Genomic DNA, 26,111 nt, shown 5'->3' on the forward strand with positions numbered 1-26,111 from the left:
TTCTCTGTCATAGAATTCTATTGGCATAATATTGAAAATATCTAGTGCTATTGTGGAATACACTTGGTTTATAAAAACTGCATTTTACCTCCAAACCATCACATTTTATTTATTGTAAGCAGGCGTGATGTTAATTAGGAAGTACATATAATAACTTTTGCTTCAGTTGTTCTGAAAGTTCTGCTAAATAATTTGGTATGTCTGTGCCCTTTTCTGTCACATGCACTCTGAGGGAATTATGTTTTTTGCGTTCTCATCTCTCTTGTTGGCTTACATTGTCAGTCATCAGATGAACTTTAGTTCATCATTTTCTTAAGTGGAAGAAATAGATCAGAAGACTTTAACATCTCTGGTTTTGTTGCTTTGAAGTGAACTATATAACATTATGTCTTTATTCTTGTTCTTGGATAGAGCAAAATTAAGAAACGTGCATGGGTTCTTCATGAGTGCTTGGAAAGAGTTCCAGAGAATGTAGATGCTGCTAAGAAGCTACTTCAGTATGGCTTGAAAGGCACAGACTTGGAGGCTCTTGTGGCCATAGGGAAAGGAGAAGATGGTGGCAGGTTTGAGAAGAGTATTTTTTGTTTGTTTTCATTTTAAAGAATGGTGTATAAAGTATTTTCTAGTAATTTGCTAAATTTTTTTAATCAACTAGTGAAAATGCTAAGAAGCTTTTGCAGGACATAAAGAAAGGTAATGCTTTGAATCAGGCTATTCTAAAGATGTCCACAAAGTACCTATTCTTATTTTATCTTTGTATGTACGTAAAATGTAATGTTACATGTTATTGTGTGTATGTAAAATATAAAAAGGGAAATTGCTATTTATTTTGTACTGCATTTTCTCTCTTCTCTGGTTGTCCTATAACTTCTTCATCCTAGAGAACTTAATGATATCACTGTTTTCTATGAGAATCTGTTTCTCTTGCTACTTCTGGAAGCTGCAACTAGCCCTATCAATGCTTTTTGTTGTATGTCTTAATTGTTGTAATGATCTGTAATGCTCAAGCAGAAGCAAGACACAGTGGAGACTGTGTTCGCAATATTCTGTTCTTGGTGGTAGAAATAGAAGAGGCTGTTCTTTCTTTTTGCAGTCATCTATTACCATTGTTTACTGTAGATCTGCTGCCAATCCCACTTCTACCTGTGGAATTTATAAACTTTCATCAAGTTTGGTTTTGGTTTGGTTTAGGGAGGGGGTGGAAACAAGAGGTGATGCCTTTTGTTGGCTTGTGATGAGTGTCTGCTTGTTTACAACAGCAAAACTCAGTATTTTTCTATAAAAGTGTAGATTTTTAGTTTAGTCATAAACGTAAAGCTGTGTTAGTATGTCTCTCCAAAATTAGTTCATCATATCTTTTTGTTGTTTTTTCATCGTCATTGGTTAGATTGTTGGTTTTGTCTTCCAGGTTTATCTTACCGGGGGAGGTGGACATTGAAGTTCCCTATGACGACTTTTTGTCACCAGATGAAGAAATGGATACTAGAAAGGAAAAAGAGGCCAAGAAGCGTCAAGAACTGCTATTATCAGTAAACTTCTCAAAGTAAATGAAATGTTAGACTGTTTTATTCAGTTACAGGTTTATAATAACCGCGCAGTTGCAAGAACGTAATTACCCTCGTGCATGTTCTTCCTAATAGTAAAGTGGTTTAAATTTTAATGGGCATTATATTGTGTCAAAGTTCTTGGTTTACTTAATTTCTTGCTATATTCCAGTGCACAAAGTAATTGAAGTGTGTAACCTGGGTCTTCATGTGCACATGATGTACAATATTAATTGCAAACATGAAAATTCCTGTTTTGAACACAGGCTAACACTGGAGCAGAAGGAACTCTGCCGTAGCAGACTCAAGCTGTTAACTTACCTTGATCGCCTTGAAACCTATGAGGTGAGTTCTCTTGAGTTCTCAATCTGTGGGTATTCCTATAACTTTTTCATCACATCACCGTATCTTTTTTGTTACCTATTGCAGTATTAATGCTTATAGTCTTCTTGAAATGCTATAGTTTGTCACTGGAGAAAAGTAAGACATTCTCTGTTCAAGCTACTGTTTCTCCTGCTTTACTGTTTCAAATGGCTGGCTTCTAGTCTTGAGAGGTGTAGTTGGGAAGAAACCCGCTTTGAACATCCTGTGTCTGCAGGGAATTTGGTCACATGGGATGTGGAGTTCATGCAGGATTACTATGATTTCCTACTCAGTTGAATTGGCATATTTTAATTCAGATTCTCTAACAAATCTTTTTCTTCCAGGAGCTTACCAAAATGAAAGTTTTTGGATTGTCAAACAGTATTTTGCTAAGTTTTTATATTTTAACTTTGCAGTTGGCACTGCACACCCTCACATAGGACTTTTACTGCATCTCTTTGCAACTAATACTGTCTAAGCTCTAATTAAACTAAGGCAGGGTTGTCTTAGCTTATCAAGCAAACATGCATCTGTTTTTTTCATACTAAAACAAAAAACAGCATGCTTTTCAGCATATGTCTCATACTTACTTATCCTAAGATAAAGAAATGTGTAGTCTTTTTGATGCTTGTTGTAAATTGTGCATAAAAAGCAGTTTTGCTCCTTTTTAGGAAATCCTTGGAGGGCCTCATGCAGCTGAGCAGCATTATGATGGAGAATTCTTCAAGAAGTTCAGAAATCAGAATATTGTACTTTCAGCAAGAACTTATGCTCGGGTATTAATATTATTAATTTATTTTTATTATATTATGCTATTTAGTGGTTGTTATATTATTAGTATAGTTCTATTAATTATTAATATATTTATTTTGCTAGAATATAATGTTATTTTGGTATTGCTGTTTGCACTTAAGTATTTTCCCCCCTTCCTTTGAACTTAACTGAATTTCAGTGGTAATTTAAGAGGTGGAGGTGACTTTAAATAAATGAAAGCTGTGATCCTGAGCTTATTTGTTGCTAGAGAAAATTTAAAAATTAAATCTTTGTTGTATGACCTAAGTTTACATTTCTTGCTCATTTTTAGTCTAAATCAATCTTAGGCTGGTTCTGCAAGTTACTGTCTTGTTCTTTAGGAAAGCAATGTCAGAGCCCTGGAAATCTTGTTCACTTTCCATGGATCAGCTTTACTTCCACACAGACAGGCAATTCTCTCCAATTTTCCGGAGACTACTTCACCACATGAATATGCCGTGTTGTTACCTGAAGCTCGGTAAGGATGCATCAACCGATATTAACTAAAAGAAAGTTGATTTTTAGGTTAAAATGCAAATTAGTTTCCATATATGGCACTTGGCTATTGGTTATTACCTGAAATCAAGGGGAGCAGCTTTGTGTATATGGACTTGACCAGTCTTCATTTTCTGCTTTACTTTGTGCCATTTGTGGAATCTTTTTGATCTCTTCTGATTATTAACAGGAAGGTAGGGATTTTAAAGGTTCTCTCCATTACATATGTAAACAGGAACATGGACTTTTCTGACCTGAAACTGCGTAGATTTTCACATATGAAATACAGGACTTTAATAGATTTGTAATAACAGCTAGTGTAGGAAATTAATAATACAAGTGTTTAGCTCCCTGGAAACAAATAATGTTTTTCTGGATTTGTTTTGAGAAATAATTTAACACTTAAGCAGTCAGTAACTTCAGAATCATTAATTTTCTTGATACTGACTCTTACTCAACTTTTGAAGGTAGAATTATGAAAAGGTTTAAATCCAGTTTTTCCTACTGTTTCATTTCAGCATAAAATGTTTACTGTAAATTTTATGTACATTTTTCATAAGAGAGTCTTCCTTAAACATCATAATTATGTTCTGTATATTAATTAGAAGAATTTTTTGCTTCTAGAGTGTTTCTTTTAGACACTTCAATTGTGAAATTAGTTTTGAAACATACTGTTCAGTGCTCATAAAGAGTTGGCAAATTTCATTATTCAGTATTTTATAATACGACTTTGAAGCCTTACTTCAGAGGGAAAATTTTTGAAGTAGCTAAAAGACTTTTTTTTTTGGTAGTCTTTCAACATTATAGTTAAGTTTTTCACTTCAAGGTCTTAACAGTCCAATTCGGTCAATTCTCTATGTAGAATAGGGCTTTTCATTTCATCAAGTTATTCCCCTGACTTCTTTCCTAACATATAATACTTGACAGTTTTGTCTTTTCTAAAAAGAAAGAGCGGTCTTTATTTCATGATATCTGATGCTTCCCTTTTTATGTGCTGGTAGTATTAGGAACATGTGTAGTTAAGGCATGAAAACACTTGTTTTATCCTTTTCTTTAAGGTAACAGTTAGGACCATAAAGAGAAATTACTGCAGTGTTTATGAATTTGGTAAAATATATTCCACTTTTTATCTTTTGATAAGATTTATAATGTGAGGCATAGGGAAGAACGGTCTTCTTAAATGTGTTTATGGTATTTTGTTGGTCATAAATAGGTTCCCCTTCTTTCCAAAAAGTTGTTTGTTCTTGTTTTTAAATTTTGTTTTTGTTGTATGCTTTGTTTACAAAACTGACTTATGTACCAAGAGGCAAAATGACAGCTAAAATAAAACATTTCACTAGTGATTTAGTAGTAAAGATGTGAAGTTATGGGTTAAGAACTTAGTTTTGTCTGCTGTTGAAAAATGGAAGTATATAGTTTGAATCTTTATTCCTGTAGCAGACAGAACTTTCCAGTGCTAGAGTCAAGTATATGCAGGTTCACACATTTTTTTTTTTTCAAGATTGCAGAACAGACAATACTGTGTGTCTGAAGTGTTTATCTTTGGACAGCTACAAAATGAGAATAAGATCAACTCCTATCTACACAAATCCCAAATACTTGTAAAAATATAAAAATATACTGTATATGTGATCTAACCATTTTCAAAAACTGTTTCTCTCTTACAGAACTGCTCACTGCTAAATTCACTCCCATAACCATTATTTTATTAATGTAATAAAATTACATATGTACTGATGAAAATAGTTATTAATTAGAATAATATATTAATGAAACAGACTTATGTTGTGCAAAGTAAAATTTTCTTACTCCCTTAAAAAGGTTTTTTTGGAATGGGATGGGTCTCTCCTCCCCCACCAGTTCAGAGAGCTTCAGCTTCTGGCAGTTCTTGTTTCGTGTGAAGTCCATGAGTCCACGTGAATCAAAGAGAATTGGAGTTCTTGGTCATTTTAAGTGCGTTTCTGGCCTGTTAGTTCTAGCATTTGTTTTTTAAGGGGATTATTAGAGTGAATAGAATTACTAACATTTTGTAGATATGTCGTTATTGTTATGAAATCTGGTTTAAATGAGTGTGCTATGTAGTTTTCTTTGTATTAGAAGACAATATGTAGACATAATTTGCCATAAATTGATTCAACAAGGTTATGATACAACTTACTCATTCCCACATAACATTAAAAAGTTGTAAGTACTGACTGCAGTTAATAAATTTCTAAATAAATGAAAAACATTACAAAAATAAAAACCCCAGTGTATAATTAGTAGAAAAAATTTTGGCAGCATTACCACTTACTTTCTCTTTAGCTTATGCAGCTTGTAATTACAGAGATCTCAGGATAAGGGGCCCATTTTTTTCTGTCAGGATAGGTAAATTAGGTGGAAGGTGATTTTTTTTTTTGTCTGATGGTTACTGATTTTGTAGTGCTAAGATGGTGTGCTGGGGAGTTAAAGTATCCTAAAATTGAGCAGAAATTTAGGAGGACATTTCATTTAGGGTTCATCAGGGTATGCATAATTTTTGATAATTCTAATACCAGGATAGTGCCCAATGCAGAGTCCTTGGCTGTCTGAGTTCTGCTTAGATGACAAAGCTGAGGGCAGTGCTGATCATGCCGACTCATACATCAAAAATTAGATGTAGAGTGCCAGTTTCTTTATGGTTGGTGGAGAATAATCATCAGTTAATGAAAGTCACAGGTAAGATGGCTAAGGGTTGAAGTGTTGGGCTGTAGTCCTTTTACAGAGGTTTGATCCCTCTTCTTACTGACCTCTGTAGTGAAGCTTAAGTTGCAACAGGAATCTGAAACACTAAGACACACTGGTGGCTCTAAATTTGCTGGCTTCAAATTTGAAGCCACTTGCTGGCTTCAAATTGGTATTGTGACAGACAGACGTTACTAAGTAATATGTTTTTTCAGAATTGGAATTGTGACGTTTTCCTATTTCTTTTCATATTATTTCTCATCTGCTTTTATAGTGATGGGTCCTGAGTCTGGTGTCTCTAAGTCATTAGGATTCATAGTTCTTCTTAAAGATCCATCAGATGCGCAGACTACATCTGTTAAGACAACTAGAATGAAGGTGGTTGAAGTTTAGGTAGTCAAAGAGGATGGTAGCTCGTTTTAATCTTTATTTTAATACCTATAGCCAGCGTTCTTAATGTATAGTTAAGACTATTGCCTTGAGGTTTTTAAATGGGATCTAGGAAAATACTGTTTTACCAGCGTTGTAAATACATAACCAGAGTATTTTTCCTTTTTTTTAAAATTTCTTATCCTTTATACTACATTTAACTGCTATGTTGTAACATTACTGCTCACATTTTCAATTTACAGAAGTCTGGAACTTCAAATGTATGGTTCCCTCAACAACCATAAGTCTGCTATATTGCACATTATGCCATAGTAAAAGTCTTCCCCCTAAGATAGTAACTTTTTATATGTTGCTGTGTTTTTACTTCTTAACTTTCTCAAATACTGGTTTTCAGTTGTGACATTAAGCGAATTTTTACTGGGGAGTTGTGGATGAACTCCATTTGCCTGATGAACTGGAGTGGGAATGGAAATACCTCCTAAAAACTTAGTGAAGCTTTTAAAACCTGGAAATTTCCATGCAGTTGACTTTCATCTATGAATGAATAAATACTACTAAGAGTTCATAAGCAGTTAGCTTTGCCTTTCTGTAATGATATTTTCTCCTGAACTAGGTTTTTAGTTACTGCCTGTGGCACTGCAGTTTCAATAAAACTTCTACAGTTTCATCTTCTCTCTTCCTCATATGTGCATGTAAATAGGTTTGATGACTGAATGTCTGCAGAACTAATATATAGTCCACATTTTTTATATTATTTTTTTTTTCTTTTAAAGCAGCACTGCTTTTGTTTTTAGTGTAGTTCAGAAGTGTTCATGTTAAAAGAATTAATCCCATGGTCAGTTCTTTTTCTGTGTTTGTTTCAATTCATTTGTATAGTGCTACAGTGAAAATAATGAAGGCTTAAGTTTTATATGCACATCATTTTTCTCTGCACTAAGGAAAAGAAAAAACAATTCAGAGGTGGAGCGATCAATGTAGTTAATGTTATTTTCAGGATGTATTTGGTAAAAAAAAAACCCTTAGATCTTACCTTGTACTGTGAAGTAGAAAAAATAATTTTTGAGAGAAAGATTAAGTTTTGATGACACTTGTGTTCCTGTCTGGATTGACTTATGGGAAGAGCAGGAAAGGTTCTCGTCCATTTAAAAATTAAAGCAGTGGTTTGGAGGAAGAGAGACTCTTCTGCAAATGGCTTATGTCGGGATCTGGGAAAACAGCAGGAACAGCTCACTGCAGCCAGGAGGCTGCTGCAGACAGTGAGCTGTGAAAGTACATAGATGGTAGTCTTGGGGAGTTTTTGAAGAGGAGAATGAGAACTTGAAGCCATGAAGGAGCTGTGGAGAGCAACACAAACTGTCACGGAGGAAGGGAGAAAGTTTCACAGAAGCTGCTGTGCTGGAGCTGAGCTGTCATTCAGCTGAGAGAGCTGAGTGTGTTCAGCATGGAGAAGGTTTCAAGAAGGCCAGTAGCAACTTTCACATACCTTCCTGTAGCATGTGAGCTGAATTACGCCTGTGCTGTATATCCACAGAACATTAACAGGATTTTCTGTGTATTTCTGGCTTCTTAATGCCTGACTTGTCTTGACTTCATCTACCATATGTGTCTTTTGCCTACACAGTCATGAGCTGGAGTTTGACTTGCCTTGCCCAGTCTTCTCATGAAAGTGTACTGCTGCCATTGTCTCATTTGTTTGTTGCCTTTTTACAGAGTTTAGAACAAAATTTCTCCCAGGAACGTTTATTATGCTTTATAAAGGTGCAGTTCTGAAGTAGTATTTTCATGATCTGGTGGCAGATAGCTTTGATCTTACTTGGAGTTCAACTGTGTCTTTAAAACAGCTCATTTTGATTTTATGAAAGCTGCTGCTTCACAGTTTTAATTGTACACAAGTTAAAAACCCATAGTGAGCTTCTGAGCTGTGGTTGTATATGTTAGTTGACTTTTCTGATGTTTAGGTTATCGTTCTAGGTTGTTTAGGAGAAAAAAAACGAAGTTTCCCCCTCCCCAAATTCTGTTAAAGGTTAACCACATCATTAAAACATGGCTTGATTTGTTTATGTGAAATCAGTTATAACTTTCTCCTCTGGTGGCAGAGTTGCTTCAAAAGACCTGTCATCGCAGTGTGCACAGCAGGAATTCTGAAGGGTAGTTAACTGTGGCAGCCAAAAGCAGCAGTGGGAAACCTTTTCCACTGGTTTATGCAGATCAGTTTTCCCCAAATGTGTGATGTTTTTGGCACTCTGTTTTAGGCAGCAGCTGTACTTCAATCTTGATGAATTTGCCACATCCTGTTGATACACCTGGAAAATGAAGCACTTCTCTCTTTGCCCACCACTTCTGTATCACATAGTATATTGAAGCATTGTAATCAGTTCCATAATTGTACTAACTAATTCACTGTTCAGGTACTATAGTAATAAAAAAGAATGTTTTCATGCAATATGAAAAATGCAATACATATTGCAGCTGTTTGAGATGATACATATGGGATGCGTTTCTTATGTTTCATCCTCAGTTATGAAATAATTGTGACATAACAAAACTGTTTTAGAGCCATAAGAATTGCAGAGCAAACAGAAAGTGGCATTGATTTCCTTATTGCTGTCTGAGAAGATACAGGCTTTGGACAAAGGAGTTACTAAATGAAATTAAAACAATGATATTTATTTTATTTATTTATTTAACAACTTTCAAATGCAGAATTAGTTGTTTATAACACAATTTTTCAGACAATGTGATGATTAAAAAAAAAATAAAAGAAAAAGATTCATCTACTTACTAAGTGCCCTTCTCTTAAAAATGTCAATGCCTTTCACTAAAAAGATACTGCTTCATAAATGCATTGGGGCAAATTGCCTTGTGCATTCAATGTGCACAAGTTTACAAGGGCAAAGATCTAAAAAGAAAAAAAGAATAATTTTTAACTAGATCAGTCTTGGAGACAGGCCTGTTGTAAGAACTGCTTGAAGAAAAAAAAACCCACACAGTTGCTATTGGTAATGGAGAGAATTGGAATCTGACCTTAAAACTGAATTAGACCTTCCTCTTTTGAAAACCTGTCCTTGGACAGAAAAATAATCTACGGGTTTCAATAAATGCAGTTGGCAAGATACAGAAACTATAATAGCATGGACCTCTTTTGATAAAGAAAAGAATGGAAAGAATTGCTAAGCCAATGTAAACAATAGAGTGAAAAGAGCAATACAGGAAAAGTCAGCTCCTTTTGAAGAAATAGAGTTGAAAACCTCCATAATCAGTCAATTTACTGGGCTCCAATCATATTTATTCTACTGTTGAAAAGAAAAGGGAAAAGGATAAAAGGGTGGGGGAGAAGCAGTGGCTTAGGAAAAAAATAAAAAAAAAAGCCCCGAAGCCATCCTTATGTTTGTGTGCAGTTATGGTATGGCACAGCTGAGAGCTTCCTTCTGTTGGAAAAGAAAGCCACCTGTTTCAGTGACTACAATGATCTGACCCCGTGTCTGGAATCTTGAGTGAGTGCCGGCTGCATAGTAATGCAGACTTAACCTGCACATATCTCTGACCTCTGTGGGATTTCAGTGACTAAAACAAACCTGCAAGGCTGTGTAGCATAAGGACAGAATGAATTCTGGATGCAGTAGTAGTGTACATTGCATATATGACAAGCTACCTGTGCATGCTGAATTCACCATTTCAGCCCAGTTAGAACAATGTCGTGTGCACAGGGCATGAGAGGAGGTTCTGATTTGCCCCTGTTGAGCTGGATTTGCTGTACAGTTGTAAACAAAAATGTGGTAGAAAAATGGGAGGTCTGCCTAAATTCAGATATGTGTTCATGTCTGTATGTCTTTATTCTCTGTCTTATCTGCATGTATGTTTTTGATTTGCAGACTGCAATAGTGTTTTGATGCCCCAAATCCTTCTTAACTGACTTACTTCTGTTTTGACAGCTACTTTTCCAGTTTTGTTGCTCTGTTTCTGCATGAGTCACTGAAATTACTGATAATAGAAATTTGAAGAAAAAAATAATCTGTGCTGAAACAGAAATATTAGTTAAGAACAAACCTGTGATAAATGTTGAGATAAATATAGTGTTTTAATCTTTACTTTTATAAAGGACTTGGGTACAGGGATCTGCCATCCTTGCTTGTGTTGAGACTGGTTTATTCCAGTCCTTGTATTTGATTTCAAATACAAAGAGTTTTTCTTAACTTTTTAGAATGAGGAGAGAAAGTAAGGACAATTGGATGCAGTTGTGGGGGGAAGGAGAGAGTTACATATTTCTTTAGTGTTGTTGAGAAGGTGAATGAAATTAGGAGTCAGCTCTGAGTGCTGTGGGTTCTGCTGGGGTTTTTTGTATATGTGATCTTAGCTCAGTAAGAAACTTGCCTGTTTAGGCTATCTTTCCATAATTGCTGGTTTCTACTAGGATGAAAAATTTTGTAAGCTTTTTTTTTTGTGTGGTGTTTTCTTTAAGCATTTAGAGGAGGCAGTTTCTGAGTGCACCTTGACTCTTGGTGAGATTTTAAAAATATAAAATTCCTCTCTGAACTTATTCCAGTGGTGAACCCAAATACTTTCAAAATGGCAAATGGAGCCAAAGCAGAAAATACTTTAAAAAGTATTTTCCGTGGCTTATCTATACACCTGACTTAAAATATTTTGAATCTTAACTTTTTCTGCTGTGAGAAGGGAAAAAAGATACACAGACATTTTCCAGTCAAGATTGCACTGCATAACGATTCTTTGCCATGAAATGAAAAATCTTTTCCTCTTTAGTATTTTGCAGTCAGGTCTGTTAAAAAGCTTTTATGAAAACCGTTTGAAGTATGCTTTTAGCACTTTTGGGTTTGATGTGCCTGGATGACTGTAGGTTTCATTCCTGCAAAACCTTGTGCTGAAGCATGAGTTTGGTCTTAGTAGATTTGGCCGGAAGGCAAATGGCCAACGACAGTTGTCAGTGAAAAAAAATGATGCAGGTTGCACATTGCAACATTTACCTGAAGTTTCTCAAGTGAGAAATAACACTACATCTATAATATATGGCTCAAATATCCTGTGTTAGATATTTTCTAGACATAGGAAATTTCCATGACACTTTTTATTCCAGGAATTCATTCTATTTTTGAGCCAAAGGACATGGTGGTTTGTCTTTTATGCCATGCAGCAAGTAGTTAACAGCTGAGCTGCATATTGTATAAAACAGATCTTCTGTTTACTGTAAACGAGGCCATGTCTCATCAGCTTACACTGTTATAGGAAGTAAGAACAGTGAAATGCTATTTCCTATTTAAGTGAAATCATAAAACAGTATGCCTTGTCAACTTGATATCAGCCTTGGCATATTGTTTCTTTCTTTTAGGATTTTTCAGTCTGTTCTGGCTTTTATGAAAGGGATGTTATACACTTCTTGCTGTTTGTCATTCACACTGCTTGTCTCTGTACTTTTCAGCTTTTTTTTCAATTGTACCATGTCGAGTAAGATAGAAAGAGGCAGAGTTACACATTGCTTCATCACTTGGTGGATTTGGGGAGAGCAGGGAAAAGGGGAAGCAAAACAGCTTTCACAGAGAGCAAAGCCTGGGAACTTAAATTGTTCAATTAAACAAAAATTATTTTTTTAAGTGGTATATTTGCAATTTGAGTTATTATAAGGCTGGGACGTTAGAGAAGATATTTTAATGGTGTCTTTATGTAATTCATGACTTCTCTTATTTGGTAAGGATTCTAAAGTGTAAAGTATTTTTTAAAAAATATTTAAAGCAGTTGGAATTTAAGGGCAAACCCAGGTGTTTTTTATGTTTATAGGGATAGGAAAGAAAGTACCTACTTTTAGGGAAATGCAGATCATTTTCTGGAAACTGTTGGGCATACAGGCTGGGTAGGTGATTGATATTTACTTGTCATGTGTCTCCCCTGTTGCACCACTGTCAGTTAGTTCAGTGTGTCAGAGACACTTGCAAAAGCCAAATTTTGGAAGAGAGGAGTAGGAGCACAGTCTGTGTTCTCTTTAATAGAATAATGGGATCATTTATGTTGGAAAAGACCCTGAAGATCAAGTCCAAATTTGAACCTAACACAGCCAAATTCACCTCTAAACCAGGTCCCTAAGTACCACATCTGCATGTCTTTTAATACCCCCCAGGGATGGAGACTCAACCAATATGTTGTCTTAATAAGATGTGAGTGAGAGGGACTGATAGAGAGGGACTGAATTTGTTTTATAGGTTCCCCAGTACTATTCAGGATGTTCTTAGTGGAGCTGTTGTTTATAAAAAAAAAATTGTTATTTTATTGTTTTACTATTAAAAAAATAATCTCAGACACAGTATGGGCCTGTAGGACTTGATTACTTCAAATAATTTCAACAAAGTACATTACTAATCTTGGAGACAGAATAATAGTTAAGGCATTAGTATGTGAGCTAATGTTGGGATAAAAAGCTATCTGTAATGTGAAATTAGAGTTGTTACCTGAAAATCTCCTCTTTTTATGTTATTTTTCATAGTAATTCTGCTACAATTTTGCAGACATTTGGAGCAGCTTCTGAAATGAAACCTTTGTCTGTCCTTTACTGTATAAAACCTCTTTTCTCTTTTGTTTTCCCCATTTAGAAAGTGTGTTAATATTTAAAAAAACATCCAGCCCCTCTGAAAAGAACAACAAAAACAAACAAAAAAAACCCCCAACCAACCAAAGTTCCATGAAAAGGGGAGATTTCCTCAAACCCTTTGTGTTTGATTAGTCTGTCCAAGACCCTTGTGCCTGACCAGTCTGTCAGTGTCCCACTACTCTTCACTGAGTAGTTCTGCAGATCAGAGGGCAGTTTTACTGACACGCTCAGGGTCACAGGCCAAAGGGAAAGACCCCTCCTGGGGCTCCACACCTTTATTCAAGTATGTTACCCACTGTCAGCAGCTGCCATCATCCTTGAAGGACTCACACTAACAGTTCATGGAATAACACTCTTTATTAATAAAATTGGGGCAGGTTAAGGTTTGAGGATTGCTGGTGATAGTATCTGACTGCAAAAACATATTCAAAGCAGTATATGGGCAAGCTGTCCTCCCTAACAAAAGTTAGCTTGAGGTATTCATTCAGTGCATGTAGAGTATGGTTCTTGCCCAATAAGTGTCCCTATGGGGGAGAAGACAGGTTCAGCCCTAACTTCTCCCCATTCTTAACTTTTACGCTATTTCTTTACGTTTAAGTTGATCTTGAGTGACTGCAATCATACATTTTACTTGGTGAGGGATGGAGGTACCTTGGCGTCGAGTAACAGTGTAGAATCTGAGATAACCTTAGGATGGGGATATGCATCAGTCCAAAGAAAGTGATTTTGCCAGGGCTGATTCAAAAGCAAGACATCTTCCTTTATCTCCCTTGGTTTTCAGCTGTGATGTGGCTTATCAGCAAATAAGGACTACTGAGTTCCTTCCTCTGCAAGGATTTAAACAGTCTGGCCACAGTGCTCCACTCCACCCTCCGCTTAGTTCCCTTAGCATGTACTGTGTATGGGAAATTGGGCATGCTGACCACATCCAGGGAGTAGCAAATGCATTTCCCCCTATAATTTCTGTACTTGTTATAACTACATCTATAACTTTCTACTTTTCTTGAGTTTTACCCCCAGTCTTTCCACAGACCTGTCCCCGTCTAAACAACCAACGAACCAATCCACCCTTTGAAATGTCTTCTTAAGCCTGTTGGGAAGTGAATGGGAAAAATTTACTAAGAAAAGAAATTGTCATGGGCAAATTTTGTCCTGCTTTCTTTTCTGTGAAATAGAACACAGAAAAGGAGAGAGAGCATTATTGATTGAGAGTCATAAAGTGCTGCTTGTACTGTCTTGATTTTATATTTTGGAAGACAGCATTAAGGACACTTTGGCTTTTTTGGTATTCGACGTTTCAACTGATAAAGAGAACTCTTTCACTACGCACTGAACTTTCCCTAATAACATCCTCATGTATGATATTTGAAATAAGGCCGTATTAATTTAGTTTATGGACTCAGTTTTAAATATTAATATTTAAAATTACTGGTAAATTGTTATCTAAGATTTAAACAACTAACAGCCTCCCTAATCCCCCAAATTCATGGGCGGATGATGAATCTTTCAAAATTAAGATGAATCTTTCAATAAATAAGATGAATCTTTCAATAAATTTATGGCATATCTACCAGGAATAAAGTCACTTGAGGAAAGTGACTATTCCTGGTACATATGCCATAAATGTTAATTTGGAGTTTTCTTTATTAATTATTTTTCAGTGATGTTATTACATGGTGCCTAATTATTAAAAGAACTATAGAGTGTTTTGTCCAGCTGAACTGGAGTTGAATGCAGGTGTTGCTACAGGAATAAGCAGTTTTCCATCTTCTCCCCTCCTTTTGTTTGACTTTTATAACCTGCAAATCTACCAGTTTACTGCTGGCTTTCTGCAGCATGTATCATTTGGGGGGGGTGTCAGAATTACTGTGATAAAACCCGGGGTGTTATTTGTTGATGCATAGAGGAGGGAAGGAAAGAGTGGCCGACCTTCTGGGTGAGATGTCTGTGTGTACTGGGCAGGGCAGTTAGTGTGGCCATGTCTTGCTTTGCTCAATGAGTTTAATGGCTGTTGCTAAATGAGATGGAGTCACTGATTTTTAGTTGTTGTTTTGACTCTTCCTGTATTGTGAAATTGATATGTTGGTTGGAATTGTGTTTCTTTGGAAGCTGCTGAGTTACAGTGCTGCTCTTCAAGGGATGAGAAGATTGTGTCAGTTTTTAATTTATAGGTAGACATTGTCCACATAGTATTGCTGTTGCTGTTTATTATCAAGGTCAGAAGAAAATGTGTGAAACTTAAAACAGCTTATTGCTCCAGTATGCTGCAACTCTAATGTCTCTACTTTGTAAATGGTTTGTTTCTTATTTCTGCAAGTGCCAGAACCTATACGGTTCTTTTCTTTCCCTTTAGTTTTTGTTCTTCATTGCTTGATGTGTTTTTTTCGTGTTTTATACTGTTTAAACAGTTAGCCTACAGTAGCAAGCCATAACTAATCATTCAGATAATAGCCCATGCTGTTCTTAATCTGTATCCTAAGCAGATTTTTTTTTTCTTCATCAACCTCAATATTTAGAGGATGTTTCTCTGTGGAAGGTTGTAGTCAGAAAACCACGTTAAACTTAATTGAGAAGATCAGTACAACAGGGTATATCTTCTTTTGCTTCAGTACAAGGATTTGTGCTAAAATTTGAACAATAGTTGTGGTTTCTTTTCAAGATGTGAAAGTTTGTAGGTTTTTACTGATTTCAGTCTTCTGTTGACAGCACATGAAGTTGGAATACTTAGTGTGAAGTGGTAAAAATTCTGAAAGCGTGTAGTGGGTTTTTTTTCCTTTTTTTAAAGATATAATAAGTAAGAAAATCAATTTATTAATGTTTTTTATTGGATCTTTAATAGTATAGGTAGAATATGTGTTTGTACAGATAATATAGAGGCAAATCACACTTGTAAAGCTGCATTAAGAAGTAATAAATCTTAAAAAATTGATACTGTGAAGGAATGACACGCTTATGAATTCACTGAAATACTTGTGTATGCTGTGTATTCTATTAATTGAATGCCATAAAAAATTAAAAATAAATGAAATTACGTAAAGCTTCCCTTTTCTGTTATACCAGTTACAGGAAAGGGATATTGAAAATTCTTCCTTGGAATGAACAGAAGCATCGTGAAGAAGACTGGTGTGAAAAAGCAGAATGCAGGTAAGTATATAAAAAGCAAAAATATTTCTCCATATTTATGTACATTTCAGAGAAATAATTTACTTACTAATTCTTAAAGTGTGGGAAATACCCAGTAAGACTGGCTTCTTATTTTTTGTACTCACTGACTTGTGTTTTGAGCCTTCTTAGTGAGACTGACTGAGCACTGTTTCATGTTCCAGCGTTACCTGCAGTGTGCCTCTGTAATGAGTAACTTTGGCAAGTGCATGTGAGCAGTGGAAGATTACTGTTGGAGATCCTGATTTATTTATCTGTTTTTCCTTCCACCCCATTACTTGTCAGCCATAACATTATCATAGCAGCATTAATGGATCACAGAACTGCCTTTCACTGTGTGAGGAACAGATGGAAAGCAGAGGTGGGGCATACCTGTGTCTTCAATAGAGAGGATTCTTTCCTTCATGATCTATCTGCTGTTTGAAATCTCTTACCAGTTGCTTTTCTGACAAAACTAACACTCAGTGTGATTGGCATTTGAGTCTCATTAAATTATTGTGTAGCGGTAGGTTGATTGATAATTTTCCTTTGGAAGTTTTAGAAAAAAGACTGATGTGGAAAAAAAAATGCAAGCAAATATATACTTAAACATATACTTCCTTTTTTTCTTTTTAAAGGATAATTATTGAACCAATTTTGCAAGATGAAGGCGAGTTTCTGTATGAAATGCAACCTGAATTACTGAAGTACAGGACTACTGACCTTTCAGTGGATCTCGTTACTGATTGGTATTTGAGCAGAGCACAGGAAATTGAGAAATATGCAATGCAGGTGAGAATAGCAGTGAGGAAATGATGGTGGCTGATCAGCCTCAAAATCCTTAATATTCTTAATGCATATTAATGGGACACTTTTCCGTCAGCAATATACACTGTGTCTCAATCTTCATTATGGCTTTTGAAGTATTTTTTTTTACAGTGTACTTATGCTTGCTCTAAAGTTTACTTAGCCAAATAATTAATCCATGAGAATGAATAGGAATCCAGTAGATTCCCTTTCACAGGGTTTACCATAGCAGATAGTAGCTCTTTTGTAATCCATGAAAAATGTTTACCATTACATTTTCATGTTTACAACTAAGGGGGGGGAAGTTGTGCACAGGATGTTGGGAAACATATTTTATTACCTGCCACATGATACTACATCATGTATATTGATATGTGGCAGTCATGTGTCACTGTCATATGTCAATATGTGGTATTGTCATGATTGATTCCTGGCAGTTCTATTGTGTGTCTGTAGGGCTACTATGCAGCTTATTTTTGCTTGATTTTCTTTGTATGTTAAAAGTATGTGAAACTCTGTGTGGTAAAGATAAGCATTGCAAGTAAGAGCAGAGCTCATCACTGATGTGCTGCAGTATTTTAGTGCTTCTTAAGACAATTGAACTGCATGAAAAGGAGATTGACTGGAAGTATCACTATGAGTTAGTTTTAATGGGTGGGTTCTTTCATTCTTCAAGTTTTCAGTCCTCCAAGGCTCTTCAATTATAGTTGCCTGGGATCTTAACAGCCTATCAGTATGTATGGCAACTTCTAAGGATCAATTAAATTGTGAACGTAGAAATTAAATTTCATTCTGCTCTTCCACACTTATGTCTGTCTTGCTGAATACATACAGCCAATATTGCATTCTTTGAAATCCAAACAGAACCTTTCATATAAAGGTAGTTTCAGTCACCAGGGAAAAAGGGTGTAATTATCTTCTGTGACATAAAATGCAACAATTAAAATTATTAAATCATGATCAGCTAGAAAAGTCACATTACATGTCAGTTACCTAATTGTCTTAGAGCAATCCTTCATATTCCATACAGTGACATGAGGTGATGTATCTCTCTTTATGATCTCCAGAAGGTATAATATTCTAAATTATGTGCATGGGATGCATTTTGGTCAAAAGCCTTTTATGACATCATTCTCTAAGATTAAGCATTTCATTTGGTCTTTATAAAGCTGAAAAGAGCAAGCTATTTAGGAATATACAGTCCACAAAAGCTTCTAGGAACTTAAAATTGCCTGTTAAGCAACAGGGAAAGAAACACAAATGGGGCACAGATTGACGTTGGTTTTTGGCAAATGAAAATTGTTCAGCAGTGAGGTTTTTTTATTATTTTTTCAGGTCGACTGTGCTCTGTCTCTTGTTCGTCTTGGCATGGAGAGGAATATTCCTGGTCTGCAGGTGCTTTGTGACAATCTGATCACTCTTGAGACAGTAGTTTATGAGACTGATGGTGATCGAACCTTGACTCTAAAGGAACTTCTAGAGATGAAAGACATTGAGAAGCTGAGACTGTTAATGAAGAATGTAAGTTTCAAAATAAATTAATAAGTATACCTTGGTTTCCTGTAACTCGGTTTACCATAAATCTTGTATATATAAAGATACTGTTAGTGGCTGACATTTTTCTGATGAACCTCTGTCTTTAATTCAACAAAAATTTTAACACTTTTACCGTTCCTTTACTGTGTGTTGGTGTCTTTAAATATTGTCAAGAAATCTTAATATTTGCCTCTGCAGCAGATGTGTGTTTTTCAGTTCTGTAGTCAGCCTGTCCGTGGCATTTGAGAATACAAAAAGACCTCTTGGAAAGCTTAAAATATAGCTAGAGATTGAATAGGGCTCTGAAATTCAGTTGAAGCATTTCTAGAGGAAAATACTCAAGATTTTCGTTTTTTTCCTAGTATTTATGTAATCACTCATAATTAGTTTTCCTGTCTTGCATTCTTGATGAAAGTAATCCTACTCTGGCATGCTTGCAAACGATCTTTCACTCATATTGAAATGGCAGGAGGAAAACAGCTGGGCTTTCCTCATGGAATGGGCTTTACTCCCTGTACTGCTCAATTTCCCCAAGCCATTGGGTAGCAGAAAGGTTGTTTCAGTGCTTAATTGTATAGTGATCTGTGCAGCGGTGGTGAATGTCAGGCTTCAGCTCTTGTTTGTGATAGGTGAAGATACTGTTTCAGTTACAGTGATCAAAATAGATTCTGTTTGTTTTTTGCTTATTTTGGATAATGAAGCTGAATTTGTTCCTTTTTTTCCCCTCTCTGTAATTCATTGTGTTTTCCAGTCCTCCGATGAAAAATATGTGAAGAATGTTTATCAATGGATGATCCCTTTTCTCCACCGCTGTGAAAATCAGTCCCCTGGACTTGCAAATTCACTTTTTAAGGAATATTTAGTAACACTGGCAAAGGAAGACTTGACTCTACCTCTGAAGATATTTCAAAATTCAAAACCTGCTGTAAGTGTAGAGCCCTGATGATTCTACTGGTTTGTTTGGAAATTCTTGTCCTGAAGAGATAAGTTCATAAATAGGGCTAGTTCATTTAAATCAGATCGTCTTTCTGATCTTTCTCTTCCTCTTGGACTCAGAATTTGTTATGTTTTAGAACACATTAAGTGAAAGGTTTTATACCATACATTATAATGCAGCTAAACTGTCCTTGATGAGATTGTCAAACTAATCTAAAAATGATCTTGACCTAGTAGAACAGAAGTTATTGTATTGATTCTTCTTTGAAGTAATTTTCTGGTAATCTGTTCAAAGTAAATTCCTGGCATATTCAGTTTTAAAAGGTGAATATGAAAGAGTTTAATGATCTCACTAATATTTCTTTCCTGAGGAATTTTACTAGGATTAAATTGCAGATTAATTCCCCTGTGTCCCGCCTTCCACGGGAAATCCAAAGAATAAAATGGGGACCATTAAGATTGAGGGAAACGTTCAGTGAGTAAGGGTTGAAGTTGCCTTCCATATGAGTGTTTCATGCTGCTTCTGTGGTTTAAATAATTCTTCCAGAGCACATAAGCACATTTTTGCATGCTATTGAACTTTCTGAGTATACGGACAAAAATCAACTAGTGGAGCAGAACCACAGCTATTTTGTGTGTTGATACTGTTGAGCATATTAAACAAATCTGACAAATGTTTGCAGCAGTTGCCTTCCTCTGCCCTCTTCGCTTTTCAAATTCCAGAAGGGTATAATGGCACACCACTATTCTTTCAAGTGTCTGCACTGCAGGAAACTATCCAAGTTATGTTTCAGGTTTTGACTTCACCAGGTTTTTAGCAAGGGGCACTCTGACTGCACCTAGAGACAATTTACTTACTTGGAGTACACATCTTTTTATATTCAAAAGAAAACTGTTGAATTAGAAATGGAAAATAAAAATTAGTGTGCTTTCTTTTCTCGTTAGTGTCAGCAAAAAATTATTCCTGATCAAGACCAGCTTATGATTACGGCACTGGAATGTATTTATAGCTGTGAACGAGATGACCAGCTCTCTCTCTGTTATGATATTTTGGAATGTCTTCCACAAAGAGGATATGGGTAAACATTTTCAGCTGGTTATTCGTAAATATTTTAGAAATATTAAATATACTTGTGAATTAATGCTTTAAAAATGGTTGTTAAGTCACTAAAGGGCAGTTGATGTTATTGGAATATTCTGCTCCTCTCTGAGTTGCCATGATTGTCATATGTGTATCTGTATGCTTGTGATGTGTATGTACACTACCAGATAATGCAGAAAAACATGAGTTAAAGTTGCAGCCCGGAGCAAGGCTTCTGTGTTAGCTCCTTAGACTTTTATAGTCTGATGAATTGAGGCCCAGTGTTAGTGTCGTATTGGTCTCGTTACAATTAGTGGCATGTTGCACTTAGCTTGCAAGCAGCAATATGGCCCGACGAGAGAGGGAAGATGGAAGACCCATATGAAGGGCAGGTAGTTCTCAAGAAAGTGGAAACATGAGGAGGAGATGTCAACTATTATTCCAGTATCTTTTGCATGTATGAAGGAGAGAACCTGAGAATAGTCTAAGGAAGGAAGAAGCTCTGTTCTTGGGAAACTGAGGGACCCTCTCAATTTCAACTGTCTTCCCAGCAAGAAACCAACAATTTTAATATTTTCAAGTAAATGTATATTTCATTTTAATCAAGGAATGTTTCAAACTGCTTATCTTTATATCAGTGTAATATGAAATACATTAAGAGATTATAAGAATTACTTTTGTATATATATATTTAATTGTGTAATATCTTTGCAGGCCTGAAACAGATAAAACTAACACTCTTCATGATGAAGTAGATGAACTGGAACAAATTCTTAGGTATTTAATTTTGCTAAAATAAATAATGTATTCTTACACAAGTCACTAGGAGAGCCAAGAACTTTTTTATGACAAGAAAGCAGCAAGAATACTTACCTTGTTTTTAGTGCTGTCAACAAGATTATCTGTATGTTTTTTTTATTCAGAACATAGAAATGTTGAATGGTTTTATCTATTTGAATATCTTAAAAATGCATAGATTTTTTGCTTTAAAAGTTTGGGATTTGGTTTTTTTTTTGTTCTTTTTTTGAGGAGAAAGAGAGTTAACTGAGGAGTTTTGATGCTGTGGAGATGTTGGTACTAAAAAAAATCTCCAGAGCAGGTAATTAGGGGTGAGATAAGGAAAGGGTTTATTGTGCCAAGGCAATAGATGTTATGACGCACGCCTGCTGTGCCCGAGATGTTACATTTTATAATACCATCTATCCAATCCCAAATGTGTCCACCCTGTGGCCTTTGCTCTGGACCGCCCAGGGTCCACCCCCTGGGAATTGGGGCTGGGGGCTTTTTGAGACCCTCTCTTCATCTATCTTCATCTTCTTCGGGGCACAGAGGGTATATATTCACCTAATTCTTGACTCCATTTTGTTATTCAGGCCCTGATATGCTGTTCCCTAAACAGTCTAGGCCTTGCCTTGACAAAAGACTAAACATTGCCACTGAATTCAGGGGTAGGTTTGATACGGGGAGCATAGAATGGGGTAAGAGGGTTAAGGAATGTGTAAACTAAGGGTGCTACAGGGAAAGGGATGTGAGGGTTGCTGCTTTTAAAGTCTACTTCCACTACTTATAAAACTTATAAGGCTTACAAAATTAGAAAAATAAAAAACCATTAGGGGCTTAAGGCATCAGTTTGTTTTGGTCTTGATACTCTGTAATGCTTTAAGTGATCAAAGACGAAAACTGTAAAGATATGTTATCAGGTTATTGGTGATGTGTTTACCCTACTGTATTATTATTATTATATATATTTTAAAAAATGTAGATAATGTTACTCTGGCTAACCCCTACTGTTACAGATTTTATGGAGTCTGTTTGCATTTGCAGTACATTTTCTGAGACAGCTTTAAGACTGCTGCTGCAGTAGTAGTTGTACGATTGTGCAGGATTCAAAAACGCTGACTCTCTATTTACAGTGTGTCAGAGCTGTTGGAGAAACATGGACTTCAGAAACCTGTTTCTTTTGTGAAAGACACAAAGGACAATGTGGAGGAGGCACGGAAGCTGATGATTAGGCTGACAAGGCACACAGGTCGCAAGTTAGTATTCCAAGGGGAGCGGGAGATAAGAGGGAAAGGACAGTCAGGTAACAGTCCCTGCCTGTTGTGCTGCAGTAGGGAGCTGTGGCATTCGCCCTGAAGATGGTGTACCTAAAATACATTTGTTAAACTAATGATTAACGTGATTGCTGGTTTGGCTGCATTCTGCACAGTCAAGTCTGTCTTACTTCGAACCTGCTTTAGTATGTTTGTGTTCAAGTAAACAAGCCTAAAAGGCTGCAAGATGATGAACTGTAAAAGTTAACATATTGTAAATGAGGTCCTTTAAGACCTATTTAATTTTAATGAGAGTGTAGGATTTGTAAAATAATACTTAGTTGTTTTTGACATGTTTTCTTGGAACCCTTGTAATAGGGTAATTTATTGATTGTTACTTATTGATTCTACTGCTTATATTCCCAGTATAATTTTTCTACTTAAGAACTACTTCATTTACGTCATCTTTCAACTGTGCATGAATTATTACAGGCTCTTGGCATGAGCAGATAAAAAATTTGAACCCTGGGAAAAGCAGCCATCACTGTGGGTGATTTTTCTTTCTTATTTAAGGCAAACATGCACAGCAGTTTATTGGTAATGGTAGAGTAATATTTAGATTTTTAGTAGTATGAAAGCTTTTTAAGAGTTCTAAAAACCTTTCTTTGCAAAGATCAAGTCAATGCCTCTGTAGGAAAAATGTTGATTTTTCCACTCATGGAGACTCTTTGCTTCATCAAAATGAAAGTTAATGCCACATGAGAAAATCACTATTGTCTGGAACTAGCTTAAAAAATCTTTTTTTAATCTGAAAGGCTCAAGATAATGTGAGAAAGCCTTCATAATGTTTTTACTAATAAAAGTTTTAACAGAGCACAGGAAGTTGAAGTTTTGTGGGTCAGCATTGATCCAGGGATCCAGAGGGTCAAGAATCTGAATACCACTCAATTTAAAGGAACAAAATAAAGTTGCAGCTCTATTCTGCTGTGGTTACATGCAATTGATTAGTCCTTGGAGATGGCCTACAATGAACAGCACTTTAATAATCCTCAGTTGCTGTTAGAAACTTGGTTTTGTCCCGCTGTTCTTGGATTATGAGGAAGAAAGCATATCCAACTTTCTGATGTATTATTGAAAATTTTTGAAACCTACCTGGGGGATCTCGAGAAAAATTGCTTAAATCCCTGTCTTATCCCACAGAAAAAAGAGAAAACACTTGGGTATTGCATTGTTGTCAAACCATGTTATCCCACAGACACTTTTTAAATATTAATTAATATTAAATGCATTCTATCTTTAAATCACTTCTTGTTAAAAGTCCAATTCAATACTGAAATAGCATTTGAGAAAACTCTTATTTTTGGTGATTGAAATGCAGTGTTATCTATTGCTTTTCTTTAAATCTGTTGAGGCAGGGAGTGTTTAATTTTAAAAAATATTTGTAGGCAACCATCAGCCAGTGAGACACAGTGGAAGGAGTTGCTCCAGGATATGTTAGACATGCAGCAGAAAGTGTATAGATGCTTACATTTGGATACGTGCTATGAGGTGAGTTTTGTGTCTTCTTACTGACTTATGTCCCAGGTAAGCTGCAGATACTCATTTCATATTGTTGCTCAAAAATATAAACACATTTTTATGTGTTGTATTACTTGGTTGTCTACTGGCTTTTTTGCGGTATTTTCATTCAAACCAGAAATTTCTGGTGTGAATTCATTTTGTCAAAAACCTCTTTAATAAATATCCTGTATATATTTTACTAGAATTCACCTTTTTCAAAATTGAGTCAGCTTCTTGAGGCTGTATGCTGTAGACAGTAATTCTGTGTACAAATGTGTTTAGCAAGAAACGCTTTAAACTAATAAAAATAAATACTCTTTTAGATAAATGTTATCTTCTCTCAAGCATTCCTTAAACATGAAGTTCTAGTTTGATAATATTATCCAATATCATTATAGGATTATGGACTTTCTGCTGCTTGCAGTTGAAGTAAAATAATGTGAAATGAGAAATCTAATTTCATTGAAGGAGAAAAACTCTGCATGTGCATAAAATCCAAACCTATGTCATTAGTATTTGCAAAGGACAGCTATTAGACTGATACAGAATTTGCTGTGACATTTATTTTTTATTTGCATTTTCACTTCAATATACTGCAGTTTTTTTACAGATACAGCACTGTGTCCACTATATTTCATGTTTTATGTGTGTGTGTGTGTATATATATATATGAAAGCGGGCTTTTTGCAGCTTACAGATTTAATTGCTTATGGCTACCACTCTGATAAACTCTTTGGAGAGGTCTTAAAAGCAGATTAGAAAAAGAAAGAAGGAAAGAAGCAATGCTGTTCAACCTATACATGGAAAAAATCACTCATTCTTTGTAGTTGTACAGCTTGAAGTTGCTCAAAGAGAACTTAAATGTATTTAATATTCATGGTTTTGTAATAGCCTACAATTTAGTATACTTGGAATTTTTTTAAGTTAATTTAAAAAAATTGTAATACTAGAGCACTCTGCAAATAAGGCATTGGCTTTGCTCTGATCTTAATATGTCTTCTATTAACATCAAATTATTTTTTAATCTCTGAATGATGTGATTTAAAAAAAAACAAACAAGGGTTTTGGTAAAATTATGTAGGAGTGCTGAAAATACTTTGAAGTGTAATGCTGTCATATGCAGTTATATTTTGATAACTTCAGAATTGAGAAATTGATGAGACAGGAAGGAATTGCAATCCCATGTGAGGTTTATATTGGATACTTTTTAGAATAATGCTTACTCTGTTTTGCTTCCATGCAAAGTGAATTCTGTCTTCTTAAAGAAGGGCTTCATGTCCATAAATTTCAAGAGAGGTAAACATTGTTTATGTGAACTTTGAGGAAGAAGGGACAGCTATCATAGTTTGCATCTTTCACTGTTCCTTGAAGATTAAAATGTTATGGAATGGAAGATGATCCAATTGTGTGATGTTCTTTAAGCAGCACTGAACTGTGTTCCTTTCCAGAGCCTGAGATGGTTTGGAGAGGTTCTTCCTAGTGAAGAAATACTTGTTTCAAGATGTGATTGGACAGGGTGCTAGATAATCTCGTCTGTGCCCCCTTTCCCATGAAAGGTTGGAGCAGATGATCTTTAGAGGTGCCTTCCAACCTAGTCTCTTCTATAATTCATTGATCATATTTAGTTTGTTGTGAACTTTAAAACCTTTGATAAAAACCATTTTGTTTCAGCTGTGATATTTTTTGAAATTATTAAATGTCTGTCCTGCTCTTTATTAGGACAATACTGACTGTGCTTAAGGAAAAAAATACTTATTTTTGTAAGTAAGAGAGATTATTTTGAGTGTCTAAAGTGGGCAAAACTTTGACCTGGAAATAAATTATGTGTTTTTTGGCAGATGCAGAATTATATTAGTATGTGCTCTTTGAAGATAGTCTTGATTCAAATTTAAATAGCATCCTATATGATCAGTTCTAAATATTTTTAGTTTCTTCAGGGATACAGAATTTCCTCTCGTATGTTATTGGTTTTAAGGTCTTAATACTGTACTGCCTTTTCAGATTCTTACATCTTATTAACACCTCAGAATGTTGGTATATTTCTGATCTCTTAAAGATCACCTATTAAAAGACAGCTAGTAAAAAGACTGTAAAAAGACAGCTAGTATGCTTTTTTTCTCCAATAAGTAAAAACA

At 35.5% G+C, this 26,111-nt stretch overlaps 1 protein-coding gene across 1 annotated transcript in view; it reads left to right on the forward strand.

Moving 5' to 3' along the window:
• Positions 1 to 26,111, forward strand: part of NBAS (NBAS subunit of NRZ tethering complex) — a 169,247-nt gene that overhangs the window by 27,151 nt on the left and 115,985 nt on the right. Inside the window, exons 17-29 of the mRNA XM_027750754.2 lie at positions 412 to 563; positions 1,409 to 1,543; positions 1,811 to 1,889; positions 2,579 to 2,683; positions 3,041 to 3,177; positions 15,943 to 16,026; positions 16,662 to 16,815; positions 18,166 to 18,351; positions 19,118 to 19,291; positions 20,248 to 20,381; positions 21,098 to 21,160; positions 22,297 to 22,419; positions 23,862 to 23,964. Of these exons, the coding sequence (XP_027606555.2) occupies positions 412 to 563; positions 1,409 to 1,543; positions 1,811 to 1,889; positions 2,579 to 2,683; positions 3,041 to 3,177; positions 15,943 to 16,026; positions 16,662 to 16,815; positions 18,166 to 18,351; positions 19,118 to 19,291; positions 20,248 to 20,381; positions 21,098 to 21,160; positions 22,297 to 22,419; positions 23,862 to 23,964 (1,629 nt within the window). The remainder of the gene's footprint in view (positions 1 to 411; positions 564 to 1,408; positions 1,544 to 1,810; positions 1,890 to 2,578; positions 2,684 to 3,040; positions 3,178 to 15,942; positions 16,027 to 16,661; positions 16,816 to 18,165; positions 18,352 to 19,117; positions 19,292 to 20,247; positions 20,382 to 21,097; positions 21,161 to 22,296; positions 22,420 to 23,861; positions 23,965 to 26,111) is intronic.

This window comes from Pipra filicauda, unplaced genomic scaffold (assembly GCF_003945595.2).
Source record: "Pipra filicauda isolate LSUMZ 115617 unplaced genomic scaffold, ASM394559v2 scaffold184_size3518187_pilon, whole genome shotgun sequence".
NCBI lineage: Eukaryota > Metazoa > Chordata > Aves > Passeriformes > Pipridae > Pipra > Pipra filicauda.